This window comes from Salmo salar, chromosome 03 (genome assembly GCF_965601325.2).
Source record: "Salmo salar chromosome 03, fSalSal1, whole genome shotgun sequence".
Lineage (NCBI taxonomy): Eukaryota > Metazoa > Chordata > Actinopteri > Salmoniformes > Salmonidae > Salmo > Salmo salar.
Window position 1 is genome coordinate 63549148 of NC_138293.1, and position 20853 is coordinate 63570000.

The window sequence follows — 20853 nt, forward strand, 5'->3', positions numbered from 1 at the left end:
CAGATGAGCTCAGTGCACCTGCCTGCCTCTGTGTCTCTGTTTGGCTCTGATGTTTACACCCACTAATTTGGTTCTACCTCCTCCTCCTCCTCCAATGGAGAGATAGAGAGAGAGCTGTATTATGGTCAAAACACGGGAGAACAGAATTATTTTTCATTTATCGCTGTCTCCATTTGTTGTATAAAACCCACCTTAATGAATCAGGTACTCAAGTGTCCTCTCCAAGTATCTCCATCGCCATGGATGGCAATCATGGCAGGCAGCTCTGCAAACGTTTAGCACCCATACTACAATGTTCACAGGCTGCCTCAAATGAGCGTGTTTCTGTTGGAGTGGGATCATACTCAACCCTCTTTGCTCAAGTGTTCTTGAGTGGAGAGATTTTTTTTCTTTCTAGAAATATGCACCTGGTGCATCTGGCATTGTTTATGTTTTTTTGGGGGAGCAGTCTTCACTGAAGCTGAGCAGCTGTGTCAATATTGATGATGGATTTCTCAAGTTTAAGGGGTCGTTGGCGAGAAGGAGAAGGCAGGGACTTTAACCTTCAGCCTCTGTGGATGCCAGGTCATCAGCAATCAATAAACAATAGAGGGTGTTTGTCACGGCTGTCGAAAGGAGCCGACCAAAGTGCAGCGTGGTTGTAGTTCCACATTTTATTAAATCAGTGAAACTTTGCAATACACAAATAACTGAATACGAAAAAACAAACCGTGACACAGAGAGGAACAAACACTACTCAAAAGATAATAACCCACAAAAACAGGAAGAAAAAAACCCTACTTAAATATGATCTCCAATCAGAGGTAAAGAGGACCAGCTGCCTCCAATTGGAGATCAACCCAAACAATCCCAACATAGAAATAGAAAAACTAGAACTTAAACATAGAAATAGAAAATATAGAAAAACACAAAACACCCCCTGTCACGCCCTGACCTACTCTACTATAGAAAATGACAACTTACTAGGGTCAGGACGTGACAGTGTTAGTGGTTGTGGTAGAGAAGGATTCAATGTCCCTGTCTTCAGATATACTCTGGTACGTTTCTCTTACCATCTCAATCATGTCTACAATTTCACGCAACTGATACTTTTGCAATTACTATAAGTTATAAACAAGAAAAGACATACTGTGGAAACTATGGAGAGCGGTGTCTTAAAACAAATGTTCATTTACCTTGATAAATGATAATTAGGCAAGTGAATTAGTTATTATACTGTATTAGAAAAGTGGGATTATTTTCCCCTTACTGACGGGTAACCAAGGACTGAAGAGGACTGAAGAAGACAAAAATCACATTGACGGAATGATCGCCACTCGCCAGTCCCAATTACATGAAAATCACATTTATATCAAATGATAGCAGTTTGCATAGCCCCATGATTGTTACTGTGCTCTATTAAATTCGATTTGACAGATTTATTCATGAATGTGCCTAGAATTTCAACATGCCTTAAAGGTTTGCCATTTGAATGTGCATAGGCACATACGGCATGTATCTGTGAACATATTCCAAAGTATGACATTTAAATATCATTGAAACGTTTGTTAGAATAATTATGCCATTAACCTCTCCTTCTGGTGATTCAAAAGCAGGTCTTGAGAGTTGAGGACCATTTCTACTTCAGTGTGAAGCAAAGTTTAAAGGAGAAGTTTACCCAAAATCAAGAAACTCCCAAGTGATTCCATGAATTGAAACTAGTTCAGTGGCGTTTGCCCTCTCCCCTTCTCGCTCCCTGGATTGCAGAACTGAGACAGCTACAGAAACGGGTCATATGATACTGACATTGTTGGATCCAGGCCTCGCTCTTCTCCGTTGTTACTGAATGCATGATTCACAAATCTGCAAACTTGACAAATTCATTATTTTATTGAAAGCGGCCAAAATAGCTATTTGTGTCAAAAGTAAAACGTGCACTTTCCCACCTAAAACATTTATGATAATTTTATATACTCATTTTATGTAGCAGATTGCCACAGCAGTGGAGATGGGTGACAACTATGTGCCCCCTCCTGGGGGACACCCTGCTCACGATATGCCCTTATATGGAGCTTGATGTCACAATTCTACTTGGTGGGAGAAGGAGCTGGTGCGAATGTTCATGGAGTTAGCCCTATGACAAGTAAAGTTAGTTATGCAAAGTCGAAAATTGATGGTAGCAAGAGCAGGCTGGTGTTTGCTCCCTGGCTGCACTTTATACAGGAAATAGAGGGAAGAAGACACAAAATGTCACAGTTTTCCGGTAAAAGATACATCGAGATGCAGAAGATGGTTAGCAGCAATTAGAAGTAGTAAATACGATGTACAAACTTCTGCAGCCAACTTTACATCGCTGTGTGTGTGTGTAGCAAGCACTTCAGCGACGATGAAAATGAACGAGATGTGCAATCTGAAATGATGGGGGCAGAAAACTGAAGGATACTAAAAGATACAGCTGTTTCTACTGTATTTCCATCGACTGGATCTGGCACAGTGCCAAAATACTAAGGTGTGTTTGAGAAGAGAAAGCAAGCGTTTGGGTGTATGTAGCCTGATCCTTGACGTTTGAGGTGTTCTTATTGTGTTATTACCATTACACCGTATCATACCCCGTTCAAAGGCACTTAAATCTCTTGTCTTGTGCATTCAACCACCAGACTGTGTTGATCCTGGGGAAGGGTTTCTAAAACGGTGGTTGCCATCTGAAGTTCAATTTGCCTACATTTTTTTGGTCAGAATAGGCTACTCTGGCTCAATGTTCGACAACGTCAACGTCCCTCTAGTAGGCTACTCTTCCTCCTCACGTCGTCAGACATGTTCTTGGTTGTTTTTCTTAAGAGAACTATAATGCCACTGTACTGTCTTCCAGGTGAAACGGAAAGCGTAGAAATAGTGCACGATCTACCGCTTTTTAGACTTGCTTTCAATGAGAATGACAGATCTAGAACCCTCTTTATTTGGGGGGGGGGGGGGGGGGTCGCCCCAACAGTTACATACTGCATCTTTCAATATCCTCACTAGTTCTACCTCCCCAAAAACATGTGACACCAACCTCCATATAAGGGCATATTATCGTGACGTTTCTAAGTAGCAGGGTGTCCCCCATGAGGGCACTCATGTGCAGTTGTTACCCATCTCCGCTGCTGTGGCAATCTGCTACATAAAATAATGATATAAAATAAGCGCTAATATTTTAGGTTGAAAAGTATACATTTCCTGACTCAAAACTGATAGCTAATTCAGCTGTACACTTTCAATAAAACAATGAATTTGTCCACAGTTTGCGGATGTGTGAGTCCTACAATTACTGACTGAGTGAGGCCTGCATCCAGTAACGTCACGAGTCACGTGACAAAATTTTGCAGCTGTCTCAGTTCTGCACTCCAGAGAAAGAGCGAGAGGGAGAGAGGGGAAACTCCACTGAACTAGTTTCAATGTATGGAATCACTTAGGAGTTTCTGGATTTTAGGTAACCCTCTACAGGATTGGTGGGTCCCCCGCGGGATGGTTGAGCTAACGTAGGCTAATGTGATTAGCATGAGGTTGTAAGTAACAAAACAAATGCCCAGGACGTAGACATATCAGATATGGGCAGAAAGCTTAAATTCTTGTTAATCTAACTGCACTGTCCAATTTACAGTAGCTATTACAGTGAAAGAATAGCCTGCTATTGTTTGAGGAGACTGCACAGTTATGAACTTGAAAATGTATTAATAAAAGCAATTAGGCACATTTGGGTAATGTTGATACAAAATTTTGAAATGCAATGGTTCATTGGATCAGTCTAACACTTTGTACAAACACTGCTGCCTTCTAGTGGTCAAAATCAAAATTGCGCCTGGGCTGGATTAATACATTATGGCCTTTCTCTTGCATTTCCAAGAAGATGGAACAAATAAAATCTTTGTATTATCTTTTACCAGATCAAATGTGTTAAATTCTCCTACATTAATTTACCTTTTCCACAAACGTCAAAGTGTTTCCTTTCAAATGGTGTCAAGAATATGCATATCCTTGCTTCAGGTCCTGAGCTACAGGCAGTTAGATTTGGGTATGTCATTTTAGGCAAAATTTTTAAAAAAAGGGCGGATCCTTAAGATTAAGGGGACCGAAGGAGAGGGTTGAGACCGACTGTGAGCAAACATTAATTATTAGATGATTAAAGTGCTTGTTAGCGTTTGGGTGACACAATTGGACTTGGGTTGGGTGGACTCTTTTTAGGGCCCATAGCCTTCATGCTGCCCTGCTCCATCTCAGCCAATGGCATCCGTCCATCAGTACAGCTATCACACGCACTCTATGACTGACACTATAAAGACAGAAGGAACCGTAACTAGGAGTGATTCAAGGAGGAGAGAGACACTCAACAACAACAAACACACCCTTTTGAGAAAAAGTAATACATACGCTCTCCACCAAATAAACAAACAGGTGCAAAACACATCGCCCAGCTTATTGAGTGGGAATATATAACCATGGAGACAGAAAAAAAAAACATCCATTGCATCGTGCCCTTTTAAACTGTCAACTCATGATTTAGGATGAGTCTGAGGCACATGTCGCCCTTTCTTAAAGCCAGATCCCATCACTTCAGAGAGCGGGAGTGAGGAAAGTGGAGTAGTGTGGGAACGCAGGGAAAATAAATCCATATTTACGCCTGGACACATCCGTCCGTTCCGTTGCTCCGAATTCATCTGCAGTCAAAAGCAAAATGTCACACCTTTCATCTACCCGCCCTCTGCCGCCGCTTAATTGCACAGGAGGAACCTGGAGTGATCGAAGGGAACGTGGCGTAGGAACAGGGTCACGGATGCAGGAAGGGCAGTGGGGGTTGGCCAGGGATGGTGGCAGATAGCAACAAGACAGTAAAGCAATAAAACTGATAAATGATGCCAAACTACTCAGATGTTAGATGTCCCCCCACCCACACTTCTCCCACCCCCATCCACTACCTCCATCAGAAACACACCTATCCACTACAGCGGTCGTTTCCTTCCTGGGGTGCTCAGCGCCTCCTATTGAGCATCAGTCTGTTTATAGAGCAACGCTTCCCATCGGCTTTTGGGTCAATGGGATCATATTTTTTATAAAGCAGGATGGAGGACTGAGCGAAGTAGAGGTGGAGGGGTTGGGAGGAGGGGAGGGGACGGCATGTGTTTGTAGAGGGGACGGAGTGGCAGGGCATGGGTTGGGTTGGGTTGGGTTGGGGGGTTTAAGAGAAGAGAAGAGAAGGAAAAGCCAATGCACAGAACAGAGATGGGATGGGCAGTGGTGTGTATTGATCTCCTGTCTGTCTCGCTGTCAGAGGATCAGTCCCAGACAGAGAGCTGGCGTTCATCATTTAGCCAATGTGAGGACGAGAGAGCAAAGTCTGAAGATGTGGAAATACACGACAACTATTCAATAGAACCATTTCACTTACATGCAGATCGTGTGTCAATGTTTAAAGGTAATTCAGTGAATGGCCTACGCAAGCCACTAATTACTAAGTGTGTAATGTCGTGTATTGGTCTTGCAACAAGGAAGAGGAGCGGAGAGCCAGAGAGAGAGATGTTGAGTCCTTTTACATGGACTATGGAAAAACAAAGATACTCCCAGCAGAGCCAGAGTGTACAGTATATTTGAGAGAGAGAGAGAAAGAGAGAGAGAGGGAGAGGGAGAGACAAAGAGAGTGTTTGTGTGTGTGTGGGCATTTTTGTTTTAGTTTTGGCATAGTTGGCATAATAATTAAGCAGAAAATATCTGTGCCCAATTGAAAAAGATTAGCCATTACTCAAATGAGGGTGAAAAACACCTATGGGAGGGGCATATGGGAGGGGGGTGAGAAATAAAGGGGATGTTTGCCAAACATTAGATGGAATATGCTTACCAGAAAAAATGCTTGTTGAATATATTTGCATATTTAGACAAATCAAATGCAGGAGCTTCAAAAGTTACTGATTCCTGAACTGCCAATTTGAATTTTCTCTTACTGAGTTCTAACAGATTGAAATCACACTGGGAGAGATGTGGACGTGAAATAGAGCTGTTAACATTCAATTTGGATTACGTTATGTCTTGTTATGCCTGTCACTAAATGGACTGAAGACAGTTGGGCCTATGATTTTAAATTCCATATTGAACTGGTTTTGCTCCCAATGCCTTCTTACTTGCCCAGGCTTTCCTCCCTGGATTAGCACTGATCGTTTGGAATTTGTGGGTTTTAGTCATTTTGATGTGTGTTGTCTAAACCCATTTCCTGAGCAAGGTTTCCTCTCCTTGTCCCCTCGGCAGGCAGTGACACAAATGTATTCATACAGCACAGCGCTATTGATTTCTCTTTGGAGGGGGAATTATTCCATGCTGAGCACAAATAATCTTTAAACCAGGAATTTATTCACACTCTCACTCCAAGTGCACCACCGTGGATGCTTATAATCGCTCCGTAATTTGAGAAGGGGGATGCACTGGCATGCTCTGTCAAGTTAAAGCCTCCCTATCTTTAGTCCTCCTCTTCTCGCCCTCTTGAAAACACACGCAGGTCTGCAAACACACACACACACACACAGAATAAATGAGATTAATGTCAAGGACTTTTCCCCTCTGCTGAGAATTCTAACATTTGTTAGAAGAGAATTACAAACACACAGGCAGCCATGCACCTGGACTGTTCAGGGTTATTTTCCTCCCCCCTTCCCCCTCGTCCTTTTATTATCCCTTTTCAAAGTGGCACCAAGTGTAATCCCCCTTAATGGACATTTAATATTTATACTTATAGCATAACCGCTTAAACATTCATTTACGGGGCCATATTTGGTTGTTCGCGGGCCCTGACAGCCTATTCATCAAAAAGGTAACGTGCAGAACCTTGCTTCCCCCTGCGGCAATCAATCAGCATGCTCCTCTCTCCACTCTCTCCTCTCCCCGCTTTACCGCCATCACCAGAGATAGGTCTCAGGCCAAAATTAATCAAACGCTGAAGTTTACATAATCCCCCTCTCCTCCCGCCTCCTCCTCCACCCATTACCCCATGTTTGAGAACCTTTACCTTTTACAGACTATTCCAATGGCTTGAAGGATTCATCAAAAATAATTCATTCACAGAGACCTATGCATTTATACGACTTCTGCACAGCCATAATATGATATGTAAATAGAGAATTTGCATACAATCATAGTGTCACAATCCTTGTTGATTAGACAATTTAGCATTTCTTCTATACTGGAATGAAGCATTCAATGTGTAACTGGCGGACCATTAAACATGTAGGCCCACTGACTGACTAGAAAGTTACATTAAAGGGTAGTATAGATAGATAGGGTTTAGACACAGGAAAGATTGAACATTTCCTGAAAATTGAATGCTTAGTCATTGGTAAGTGCCAGGTAAAGGCAGGCTGACTGAAACTGTTCGCACTAAGTTGAAGTTCACAGACAAAACAAAATACATGTTGTTTTTAAACTCTTGTTTCACATTGAACTACATGTTCACTCATTACATCGTTCTCCAACAAAACATGTTCCCGCAAATGAATACTTAGGCATTTGGATTGATATGGATTTGACGTTTAAAAAACATACAGATGAGCCAGTTAAGAAGCTAAGATTTAAAGTTGGCTTTTTCTACAGAAACATATTGTGCCTTTCTCTAAGCAGTAGAAGCAGATTATTCAGTCAACCTTTTTATCTGTTCTTGATTATGTGATGTTGTTTATCAAAGTGTAGCTGCTAATAGTCTTAAACCTTTGGTTTCTCACCACCAAAGTGCCCTTCGTTTTGTTACAGGTGACTGTTTTGATACTCATCACTGCATCCTGTATCAAAAGGTTGTCTGGACTTCGCTTAAGACCCATAGATCTCTATATTACTCCCTTTTTGTGGGCCCTACATCATAAACTTCCATCTTATCTAACTTTGCTGTTGAAGTATAAACACTTGAGTTGCCTAACCCATTCACAGGATTGGTTAACTCTTGAGGTTCCGAGGGTATTTTAGTTTTAATGCACCGTATTGCTTGAACAAAATTCCAAAATTCCAAATACATGTCCTGTTGAAAAACAAATGAAAGTCCCACTAAGCTCAAACCAGATGGGATGGCGTATCGCTACAGAATGCTGTGGGAGCCATGCTAGTTAAGTGTGCCTTGAATTCTAAATAAATCACTGACTGTGTGACCATCAAAGCACCCCCACACCATCACACCTCCTCCTCCATGCTTCACGGTGGGAACCACACATGCGGGGATCATCCGTTCACCTACTCTGTGTCTCACAAAGACACGGTGGTTGGAACCAAAATGTTCAAATTTGGACTCAGACCAGGACAGATTATAGAAAAAGGAAACGCCTGACAAACTAATCTGACATTCCAGAAATACTATAGATGGATGTAACTGCTGGTATCAGTCTTGGATATGGTGCATCAGGGATGGGGCAAGATACAAGTTTGGCATAGACAGTCTGGAAGCCAGCAGACAGTCAGTAGTCTGAGTGCCTCTGTCACTCTCTCTGTCTCCCTCTCTATCTGTCTCCCTCTTTCTCTCTCTTTGTTCTTTATTTCACTCTTATTATTATCTATCCTGATGCCTAGTTACTTTATCCTACCTTCTAGTAGATATCTACCTCAAATACCTCTTACCCCTGCACATTGATCTGGGACTGGTACTCCCTGCATATAGCTCCACATTGATCTGGGACTGGTACTCCCTGTATATAGCTCCACATTGATATGGTACTGGTACTCCCTGCATATAGCTCCACATTGATCTGGTACTGGTACTCCCTGTATATAGCTCCACATTGATCTGATACTGGTACTCCCTGTATATAGCTCCACATTGATCTGGTACTGGTACTCCCTGTATATAGCTCCACATTGATCTGGTACTGGTACTCCCTGCATATAGCTCTACTTTTGTGTACTTTATATTATTCATTTTCTGTTACTATTTTATTTTTCAACTCTGCATAGTTGGGAAAGGCTTATAAGTAAGTATTTCACAGTAAAGTCTACACCAGTTGTGTTCAGTGCATGTGACAAATAAAATGTGATTTGATCTCTCTCGCTCTCTCTCTCTCTCTCTCTCCCTCTCTCTCTCTCTCTCTCTCTCTCCTTCTCTCTCACTGTCTTTCTCTCTCTCTCAAACTCAGTCTATATTTTATTGCCAACATGTGTAATGTGCAATGTGTAGAACATTCCATAGCAATTTGCCATCAACCAAGCAGAGCACATCAAAGATTGATATACAGTAGGTGTGTTAGGTTAATAAGAAATGGTTCTATATACGGAACAATGATATTTCAGAAACTTTGATCTCTATGCATGAGTAATAATAGTTTAATATGCAGTTCTTCAGTCACGGATAAACCCCATCGACAGAGACAAAAGACAATCAAGGCATAAACTATAACAATTACTGTGACCGACTATTGGATTTTCACTGCATCTTGTCGAATGTTTATTGTGTCTTCAGCTCTTATCCGGTTGTGGTTTTTAGTTTTGGGTGTGTAAGTTTAAAGAGGACTTTGAATGTAAATAGTATGACTAATATGATTAGGTTTCGATTTTTTTTAATTAACATATCCCACTTACACAAACACAATTACCAAGATGCATTTAATATTCTGACTCATTCATACAGAAAGAATAAATGATTCTAGTCCTTATGGCTGAAGGTTGCTGTGTGTCCTGTGTTCACAGCAGTGGAGGACGGATAGTAATAATGGCTGGAATGGAGCAAATGGAATGGCATTAAACACATGGAAACCATGTGTTTGATGTATTGGATAACATTCCACCAATTCCGCTTCAGCCTTTACCACGAGCCCGTCCTCCCCAATTAAGGTGCCACCAACCTCCTGTGATTCACAGTTATTGTTATTGACCATAACATGAAATTCAGAGGAAATTTTCACAGTACTGTATAAAATCTGTGCAGGAATAAATGTTAATTTCTGATATTGAAAGGTCAAAGGGGTAGGTGTCGTTTATTGTCAAATTACAACACAGAAGCAGCAGTGCATTTCTGAAAGCATTGTGACCTTCGTAAAGCAAGTTCTATTTGTCCATAAGGCTGACCATTGAAAATGTAAGTGCATGTTTGGCGCCATCTGGTGAAGTCTGAAATCTGGCAGCACTATTACAGCAGTCAGCAACGGTCCAATTACACCACCACATCTCACAGCATTTAGTGTGTCCCAAATGGCACTTTATTCCATTTATAGTGTCCTACTTTTGACCAGGGCCCATAGGGATCACTAAAACCGCTATAATTGAGAATTTCAATAAGCATTTTTCTACAGCTGGCTATGCTTTCCACCTGGCCACCCCTACCCCGGTCAACAGCCCTGCACCCCCCACAGCAACTTGCCCAAGCCTCCTCCATTTCTCCTTCACCCAAATCCAGATAGCTGATGTTCTGAAAGAGCTGCAAAATCTGGACCCCTACAAATCAGCCGGACTAGACAATCTGGACCCCCTCTTTCTAAAATTATCGGCCGAAATTGTTGCCACCCCAATTACTAGCCTGTTCAACCTCTCTTTCGTATCATCTGAGATCCCCAAAGATTGGAAAGCTGCCGCGGTCATCCCCCTTTTCAAAGGGGGAGACACTCTAGACCCAAACTGCTACAAACTTATATCTATCCTACCCTGCCTTTCTAAGGTCTTCGAAAGTTAACAAACAGATCACCGACCATTTCGAATCCCACCGTTCCTTCTCCGCAATGCAATCTGGTTTCCCAGCTGGTCATGGGTGCACCTCAGCCACGCTCAAAGTCCTGAACGATATCATAACTGCCATCGATAAGAGACAATATTGTGCGGCTGTATTCATCGACCGGGCCAAGGCTTTCGACTCTGTCAATCACCACATTCTTATCGGCAGACTCAACAGCCTTGGTTTCTCAAATGACTGCCTCGCCTGCTTCACCAACTACTTCTCAGACAGAGTTCAGTATGTCAAATCGGAGGGCCTGTTGTCCGGACCTCTGGCAGTCTCTATGGGGGTGCCACAGGGTTCAATTCTCGGGCCGACTCTTTTCTCTGTATATATCAATGATGTCGCTCTTGCTGCTGGTGATTCTCTGATCCACCTCTACACAGACAACACCAGCATGTATACATCTGGCCCTTCTTTGGACACTGTGTTAACTAACCTCCAGACGAGCTTCAATGCCATACGACTCTCCTTCCGTGGCCTCCAACTGCTCTTAAATGCAAGTAAAACTAAATGCATGCTCTTCAACCGATCGCTGCCCACACCTGCCCACCCGTCCAGCATCACTACTCTGGACGGTTCTGACTTAGAATATGTGAACAACTACAGATACCTAGGTGTCTGGTTAGACTGTAAACTCTCCTTCCAGACTCACATTAAGCATCTCCAATCCAAAATTAAATCTAGAATCGGCTTCCTATTTCGCAACAAAGCATCCTTCACTCATGCTGTCAAACATACCCTCGTAAAACTGACTATCCTACCGATCCTCGACTTCGGCGATGTCATTTACAAAATAGCCTCCAACACTCTACTCTGCAAACTGGATGCAGTCTATCACAGTGCCATCCGTTTTGTCACCAAAGCCCCATATACTACCCATCACTGCGACCTGTATGCTCTCGTTGGCTGGCCCTCGCTTCATATTCGTCGCCAAACCCACTGGCTCCAGGTCATCTATAAGTCTTTGCTAGGTAAAGCCCCAGCTTATCTCAGCTCACTGGTCACCATTGCAGCACCCACCCGTAGCACGCGCTCCAGCAGGTATATTTCACTGGTCACCTCCAAAGCCAGTTCCTCCTTAGGCCATCTTTCCTTCCAGTTCTCTGCTGCCAATGACTGGAACGAACTGCAAAAATCACTGAAGCTGGAGACTCATATCTCCCTTACTAACTTTAAGCACCAGCTGTCAGAGCAGCTCACAGATCACTGCACCTGTACATAGCCCATCTGTAAATAGCCCATCCAACTACCTCATCCCATACTGATATTTATTTTATTTATTTTGACTCTTTGCACCCCAGTATCTCTACTTGCACACTCATCTTCTGCACATCTATCACTCCAGTGTTTAATTGCTATATTGTAATTATCTCTTCACTATGGCCTATTTCTTCCCATGCCTACCTTATCCTACCTCATTTGCACACACTGTATATAGACTTGTTCTATTGTATTATTGACTGTATGTTTGTTTATTCCATGTGTAACTCTGTGTTGTTTGTGTCGCACTGCTTTGCTTTATCTTGGCCAGGTCGCAGTTGTAAATGAGAACGTGTTCTCAACTAGCCTACCTGGTTAAATAAAGGTGAAATCATTTTTTTTTAAACTATATAGGGAATAGGCTGCCATTTGGGATGCAACCTTAGATAATTACATGGGTTTCCAAAGCACACATTTGTAGCTCTTGTTCATTCAGTTGTCATTCCCAGCCACCAATAACCAGCAGATGTTTTGGACATCCAGTATCCACTGGGTTTCTCAATTGATGCTGAGTAATTATTGCCCCGCTCAGTTTTTACATTAAAAGAAGGGTGTGTCTATTTTTCTATTGACAAGTGTGAGTGAGGGAGAGGTTTGTGAAGCTGGGGTGTGTCAAAGGCTGTGTCGCAATGCATTGCTGTGATAGGGTGGTACCTGGCTGTGAGGAATCTGTTACAGGTCGGTACGTGCACATGCACAGATGCCGAACCCACATCTTTCCCAGACCTGCAGTGATACCAGTAACAATGTTTCATTTGATCTCCCTCATCATGTCAGAGCACAAAACACAGTACTACGGAATGTGCTATGAGTATTGTAGAGCTGGCTGTATGGATAGCATTTGTTACAACAGTCTCATTGGCACAAATCCCTGACTTTTTTATCTAAAATATGTTCTTCCATAGTATTTGATGTAATAGAACTGGCAGCAGCCAGCATAACACCAATAAATACAGGAAAAGTCAAAACTATTACATTGGTATGCAGTATTTCCTGTTCTTCGTTCTTTTCTCGGCTGCTCTCGTTCAAAAATATGCCTCATTTTCTGTGTTCCGTGCCACACCTGTGTTTGTGCACGGACACGCAAAAGTATAATCGGAGTAGGCGTGACTTCAGCCAATTCCTCCTCTCCTCCACCAGTCTGGGGAAACACGAATCTACTCTCCTCTGCCTGACACAACTGGACTTTTCTGCACTTAGAAGGTAAATATCTTTACATTGTCTTCATCATAATTCACATCTTCTGCCTGCTACAATATTTAGCAAGCGATGCATTGGGATCAGAACGGTTTGTTTGCTACCTTGCCTAGACTTTTAGAAACATGCATCTGCCTGCAAACCGTTCTGAGGTTCAAGTTTGAAGGGAAGATTAAAGAGATTTTTAATGAATGTTATTTTGATTGTGTTGGCAAAGCTACTCTGATGAGAGAAATATTATGTCTTCAGCTGTCATTATCTTCACACTCCAGACGTACTCTGTTTCCACACATCTAAATAACACTATCCAGCTTTTTTTCCCTCTCTAACTCGCTCAGACCAGCCAAGATGCCAGAGAACGCAGAGGCCGTTTCAGCCACTCTAACCACCAACAGGAACTGTACTATAGAGCTCACCAATGTCACCACCGGTTACTGTCTCATCAACCCCAAGTATGTTGGCATTCAATACTCTAATCTCCTTACATTTCATACAGTATACCACTATGGAAATTAAATGACTTAACCAAATAACAAACCAGCTGACCATCCCCAGATTGTCATTTGTCTGTTACTTTTCAGTGGAATTTCTCAGAGTAAATATATTTTATGGCAGGCTTCTCTTGGATGGGTGGTTTTCATGTGTAACGTGGCTTTGAGTACATCCACCTATCCATCATGAATTGACACAATGTGGCTCATTGCACACTGCACGCTGGCTCACTCTGTGTTGCTTACGAATCCATAGCAGCACTCACACTCCATCCATCAGCACAGAGTGGCTGGACAGAAAGAAAGGAATAGTGAAATGACTAAAAGTAGAGCGACAGTGATCGTAGAAGTTAAAAAGTGTATTTTCACACAACTTTAAGTCCAGTTGTAAGGTTTTGCATTTGATCAGCAACATGAATGTTCAGATAATTAATTAGAACTTTATTGACACCCCATTCCCATTACTACCCCCCAGGGTGTATATGTCCAGTGGTTACTGTTACCACCCACCCCAGCCCACCGTCCGCACCACCAAGACAGAGGTGTGCTCCTTCACCAAGGATGACGACACAGCCACGGGCGCTGTGGGGGTCCTGACCTACGACCTTTTCCACATGCAGAGCCGTGTGTGCTCAGAACGCATGGCCATCATGTTCTCCGTGCCCTACGACTACAACTTCTACAAGAACTGGCTGGGGGTCGGCGTCTTCGAGGTGGCACGCGCCTGCGACAAGCAACTGTACAACCACATGTACAAGGAGAAGGACTTCAGCAAGTTTGCCCGATCAGAGGCCAGTGGGTCAGGGGTGGAGTACAAGGCCCAACACGTAGACCTGAGGGCCACTATGTCCAATGTTGGGAAGTCCATCATTAAGGTGGAGCTCTATGATAAAATGGGGTAGCTGAGCCATTTTACCAACTCACAGCAGGGAACGAGTTTATATTGATACATAATCATGTACTAAATATAATAATGAACGAATCAACCAACTTAGGTGGTTAATGTGATCCAATGAATAAATCTTTATCAACTGGACGATATTACTGTCTAATTGTTCACAATACTTGATTCTGTGTCTTTTTCTGCACCTGTACATGTTTGTTTTAATAAAATGTTTAACAATGAATTGGTGTACGATGTTTTAGTGATAACCTTTAACATGTACTTACACACCCGATCTACTGGACAGTTTCATGTATCATTAATATTTACCATTAAGAATAAATGGTTATACATTGAATTCAGTTTCCAAGAACTGTCAGTTTTCAATGAATCATAAAGAGACTTTATACTAGCCATAATACAATAATGCAATGTGATTCAGTGACTATTGGCTCAGAATTGATCATTATCCTGTCAGGGTTCATATGATTATTGGTCTCTTGCCGTGTCCAACGCCCTGTAGAACTGCACCATATAAGAGATGACCGTAGCTTCAGGGGTGCATGTATTTACTTGTTCAGCTTATTCAGTGCCTCTGTTGCACAATGCCATTGCAACGAATCACCCAATTCCTCCAAGTCAGTCAAGCATCCAGCCACACATAATCTATCATGAGAAACAGAGTATACTGTAGAGTGCCTGCTTCCTGCTTACATAAAGGGGGGGGTTCTGAGCGTGTCTGTCAGAGTAGTGAAACTGTTTCCTGGATTGAAAAAAAAGGTCCCTCCTTTCAGGTGCGTTTTTACTAAACTAAACTCTAGAGCTGAGAGAACACGCTGAGAAAAGTCTTTCACAGGTAAGATATTACTCCTTTTACTTTTACAGGTAAGATATTACTCCTATTACTTTTACAGGTAAGATATTACTCCTTTTACTTTTACAGGTAAGATATTACTCATATTACTTTTACAGGTAAGATATTACTCCTTTTACTTTTACAGGTAAGATATTACTCCTTTTACTTTTACAGGTAAGATATTACTCCTTTTACTTTTACAGGTAAGATATTACTCCTATTACTTTTACAGGTAAGATATTACTCATTTTCATGACCACTATGGGTATTATTGGAATAAGTAGAACTAGAGGTTATATAGGAATTGTAAGGGTGACGGTATTCCACCTACATTTGATCCCTTCCCATGATCATTTTTAACACAAATCTTATTTCCATTTGGTTCTCCCCTGGTAACCATTGATATGATGACAATTTATAGATTCATTATTGGGCATATGTGAATCTATTAGTACAGTTTACATGTGAGACATCCGTTTGATTTGTGTCCGTTTCCCTGCAAATGAAAGTGGAGATGATTTTCTCTAGGTTTCCCCTCTCTAAACTGGTTATTGCACGATTACTTAGTAATGGAATTAAAGAGCCAGGCTTCCTAATGAGCCGAGCAGAGTGAGCAGCCATTCAGTTATTGTTGAGAACTGCTTTGAAATCTTCCTTATTACACACAGGCTCTCAGGCTTTTCTTACATCTCCCATTCTAAACTCGCTGTTTAAAACTTGTGCGTGTCGTGTGTCATCAGGCAAATGGCCAGCAGAGGAGAAGAAATTGCTTTTGAAATTTTAAAAGTTTGCTACTGTATTTGAATCTGAGAAAAAACCTTGCGACACTGAGCAGGGCATGTTGTACCGAAGAGTGAAGGTTTTCAGAGGGAAACTTACAGTAACTGTATACTGCAGTACGTTTTTGGATGGAATTGGATCAGATATGAATACTGATCCTCTTGTATTCCAGGGGGTCAATCACAAATGTATTTCTGCACAGCAGTCTAACTGAAAGGCTTAACCCATCTAGTCTCTGTATTATAGAAATAAAGAGGTACATATCAGAACCACTCCAAAATGGCAGAGACAGCAGAGGCCGTGGTAGCTAACCTGAGCAGCAGGAGGAATGTCACAATTGAGATCACCAATCTCACAAACAACTACTGTCTCATAAACCCAAAGTGAGTACACACTTGACCAAACTATTGTTATTGTCACACTGTACATTTAAGGTAATGTTGAAAGCGTAACGTTGTGCGTGTGTCCTCACTAGGGTATTCCTGGAGAGTGGGGATACCTACAACCCTCCCCAGCCCACAGTGCGACCCCTAAAGACCGAAGTCTGCACATTCAGCAAATCAAGCGCCAAGGCAACGGGCAGCTATGGCGTTCTGACCTATGACCTCTTTGAGAAGTCCCGGAACGACTACATCGAGACGGTGGCCCTCATGTTCGGTGTGCCCTGGGACTACAACGTCTACAAGAACTGGTTCGCTGTGGGCATCTTCAACAAGGGCCGAGCCTGTGATGTGTCACTGTATAAAGAGATGTACAACGAAAAGAACCAGAAAGGTTTCATAAGAGAAGAAGCCAATGGCTCAGGGATCAGCTATGAAGGGAACTACCTGGACATCAAGGCCACCATGTCCCCCATGGGCAGGGCCATCATGAAGGTGGAGGTATGGGACAAGCTGTTCACTCCCAGCCAGCAGGCGCACTAAGGGGAACCTCCAGCCTCCACCCTCTCCACCAGCACTACAGTATACCTCTGCTGTGTCGTACCTCTGTAACCAATCCATCCACCAATAGATATTACTATCCTGCCGTACTGCTACTGTTTGTATGTTTCGTTGCTGACATGTCTGAATTTCAAGACATTACCTTTCAGTAAATCTGCTTAAGATCACAGTTTAGTTTGTTTATGAATCCAGGCAGAAGCGATATCTGCTCTTTTCTGTAGAAGTCACTGTTCATCTCTCAGTAGCATCCTCTTTCAACTGGCATCTTCTCTAGAAATGTAAATCAAACAATGACTCACCGGAGGACGAGGGTGCATAGCTTACTTAACAACACATGGCCAGGAGCTGTCTCTGTCTGTATCTTCTTATGGCAATACTAGTCTATGGAATAAATGTTGTTGTTTTGCTAAAGCTATTTGTGTATGATGAGTTTCTCTCTATTGATTGAGCCTGGAAATATTATGCAACACTCCCCCTGAAGGAAAATGATTCTGGCCTTTAATGGATAGCTAATACTGATATGAAGTCTTCAGCTTCTGAATAACGTTATGCATTGCATACCATGCAGGTTATGTGCAGCGGTGGAAAAAGTAGTCAATTGTCATACTGGAGTAAAAATAAAGATACCTTAATAGAAAATGACTCAAGAAAAAGTGAAAGTCATCCAGTAAAATACTAGAGTAAAAGTCTAAAAGTATTTGGTTTTAAATATACTTAAGTATCAAAAGTAAATGGAATTGCTAAAATGTACTTAAGTATCGAAAGTAAAAGTATAAATCATTTCAAATTCCTTATTTTAAGCAAACCAGATGGCACAATTTTCTTGTTTATTTATTGACGGATAGCCAGGGGCACGCTCCAACACTCAGACATAATTTACAAACAAAGCATTTGTGTTTAGTGAGTCCGCCAGATCAGAAGCAGTAGGGATGACCAGGGATGTTCTCTTAATAAGTGTGTGAATTGGACCATTTGTGAAGCGATTCAGGAAACTAGGCATATGTCACAAGTCACGACTTCACAGGAGAGCCGTTTGAACGTAGAACATGTTTTTTAATCAAAATGTGTTTTTTGGCAGAAATGCCTTCTCGAACATGTGAACTTTTATGTGCCTTGATAACAAACTTGTATGCCATCTGTAAATATGAATACAATTTTTACATTACGAGCCTTGTTGGTTAAGCCACAGAAAATTTTCCCTGTCTAAATGTAATGAGTACTTTTTGGTGTCAGGTAAAATGTATGGAGTAAAAAGTACATAATTTTCTTTAGGAATGTAGTGAAGTAAAAGTAAAAGTTGCCAAAAATATAAATAGTGAAGTAAAGTACAGATACCCCAAAAAACTACATAAGTAGTACTTTAAAGCATTTTTTACTTTACACCACTGGTTATATATAAGGCCATATTACATTTTTCATCAAATCCTTTTTTCATATATTTTCTTATACTTCAAGGGGTGTTAAAATTCTGTATCAAATAGGCAATTATCCTTGGTGTGACCTTCTTAAAACATATATACTCATATACTGTAGTTTAGTAGAACCCCCCCTGGCCCCGGCTTAAACAGGGCTTAGTCTGTAGAGGGTACCTGTGATCAGCTAAACTATAGTGTACCTGTAGCAAGATGAGTGACTCACAGAGCTGTCGTGAGTCAATGACCATGCCTGGCACACCCTATTCCACCACAAAATGTTTTCCTAAAATGTTTCAAGGCATAATGCACAGTTTGCATTAGAGTAACCCTTGAGAAGCACAACCATGTCAATATTAAACCTCTATTGAAAGCAAATGTAGCATTTGAAAGGCTCTTCAGAGGAACAGTAGGCCTGCCGACTGCTTCGAGGGCCTGGCGGAAGAGATGACAGCCAGTGAATAGGAAGTCTCTTCCCCCTAACAGCTATCATTCACTAAATACCAACACAGAGAAGAAACCACTATCACTTCTACTTACAGTCTAATTCTAATACACTAGCCCTATAAGCAGAGGCATGGGTATTTCTTGAAATGCCTTCAGACCATCAACAATACTGCACCAGTCTCACAATGGGAGTAACTTACACACATGGAGTACACACTTATTATGCTAATAGTACTGCTACGTTTGGAGGGACGCAATCATTAACCTTGTGAAAATGAGGGTACTTCTAGGAGAGAACGCTGCAGAAGCTCTTAAATCACATCCCAGACAGATGTTATTGCGTTTCTAACAGAAAATCCATTTACAATTCCAACTCTGCATTTCTAACTCTGTTTCCCCCCGCGCGGTGGATTCCTTCTGCTTTAGCTGCGTTAACTGGTTACCGCCACAAAGAGGCCCTGATCAAAGGTTTCTCTTCCCGCTGCAGCATTTACATAATATAGAAGCATAAACTAACTCTATTTAGGCTCAATCTCAGAAGCATTGTTGAGTGGTGCATTGAAAGAGCGACAGGCACAGCCGCCTATAACAGATGGGGCCACTCGGCACACTAAGCAGGGCTTTTTGTCTGTTACATCTTTGAAAGAGGATAAACTCCCTCACTCCTTTCACATTCTCCCTCTTTCAATCTCCCACATGTATTCACTCATACACCTGCATATACTTAAGCATGCTTTCATGTATTGTGTTGTATGTGATTGTGTTTTGGGTGCGTGCGTGCGTGACTACATTCGTGAGTCTGTTCGTTTGTGCGTGCGTGCGTGTGCGTGCGTGCGTGCGCGTGTGCGTGTGCGTGTGCGTGTGTGTGTGTGTGTGTGAGTGCATAGACTCATACAATAGTAAGCTTGGCATTTAGTATATTTCTACAACAACAGCCAAAGCACAACAACAAATACATAAGCCAGTATCACAGCAGTCATTTGGTAGTCAGCTAAAGTCCCTGCTGATTTCCTGTACTTTTACTCTTTGATTTGAAGAGAAGCAGTTGATTAGAGCTGAACATTCTCCTGTGTCTGGTGTTAAACATAATACTGGCAAGATAATAATGCACCTTCATCTGCTAAAACATTCCATGGTCTGAACTAACGTTACCAATTTATTGTGTTATCCCAGTGCTCTGTATTACTGTAAAGTGCTGTGAGCCATCTTTATCTGCTTTCAAAGACTGCCACCTAGAGGCTGTCCAAGGTAATGACTCACACTGCTCTACTGTACAACAGAATGTTAGGGAGCATTTATCTAACTAATACTGGGCACAATATATAGAGGTACTTCTAACTTGATGGTTAGCTGCCATTGAACAAAAATGAGGAGAAAAGAGGAGGAGAAAGTTTAGAAATATCCCAAATGTCAGCACAATGAACCAAAATCTCATGATAACAGATTTCAAAGGACACAATATCCTCAAGACAGCCTTCATCAGAGAGGAGGAGGACTGATGTCGTACTGAGAGTCAAGGGGTTAGAGTTGAGAGGTCAGCTCACCCAATGTCTCCTCCCTTCAGCAGCCTGCGGTCTTGATGTCCAGCCGGGCCTGGTACTCCTGGGAGCTGCGCTCTGTGTCTGCCCTGATCTGGGTCAGCCGGCTCTCCAGATCTGTCACTGACGCCTGTAGACTCATCATTATAGCTCCGTAGCAAGCTTCCATCTCCGCAAGGTTCCCCTCCGTAGAGCCTTCTACAAGGGAAGGGCCACAGACACACAGTGAGAACTGAGCTGAACTCTGATTCTTCTTTCCTTTTTGGTTAGGTCTGACTTGGACACTTTTTTTCTGGAGGTCATTTTGCATTTTATTTTCCAAATAGATGTATGTTCAACCCCTACAGCAGACAAGTAAGGGGCAAGAGTT

At 42.1% G+C, this 20853-nt stretch overlaps 2 protein-coding genes across 7 annotated transcripts; both read left to right on the forward strand.

Annotated features, from left to right (window-relative positions):
- The first annotated feature begins 12956 nt into the window (after window positions 1-12956).
- LOC106601040 (uncharacterized) lies at window positions 12957-14753 on the forward strand. 2 transcript variants are annotated; one of them, XM_014192911.1, is made up of 3 exons: window positions 12957-13141; window positions 13474-13587; window positions 14102-14753. In XM_014192911.1, exons 1-3 carry the CDS (start codon window positions 12972-12974, stop codon window positions 14526-14528), a joined length of 711 nt encoding a protein of 236 aa, XP_014048386.1. In that variant the 5' UTR covers window positions 12957-12971; the 3' UTR covers window positions 14529-14753. The 2 variants fall into 2 exon arrangements, with proteins under 2 accessions (XP_014048386.1, XP_014048385.1); XM_014192910.2 differs by having other exon boundaries at window positions 12994-13141; window positions 13447-13587.
- A 444-nt stretch (window positions 14754-15197) lies between these two features.
- Window positions 15198-17501, forward strand: LOC106601042 (DELTA-stichotoxin-Hcr4a). 5 transcript variants are annotated; one of them, XM_082973665.1, is made up of 4 exons: window positions 15301-15365; window positions 15569-15597; window positions 16392-16528; window positions 16621-17501. In XM_082973665.1, the coding sequence occupies exons 3-4, from the start codon at window positions 16425-16427 to the stop codon at window positions 17066-17068; spliced, it is 552 nt and encodes a 183-aa protein (XP_082829791.1). In that variant the 5' UTR covers window positions 15301-15365; window positions 15569-15597; window positions 16392-16424; the 3' UTR covers window positions 17069-17501. The 5 variants fall into 5 exon arrangements, with proteins under 5 accessions (XP_014048390.1, XP_014048388.1, XP_014048389.1 ...); XM_014192915.3 differs by lacking the exon at window positions 15569-15597 and having other exon boundaries at window positions 15198-15303; XM_014192913.3 differs by lacking the exon at window positions 15569-15597 and having other exon boundaries at window positions 15243-15365.
- The last annotated feature ends 3352 nt before the right edge of the window (window positions 17502-20853 follow it).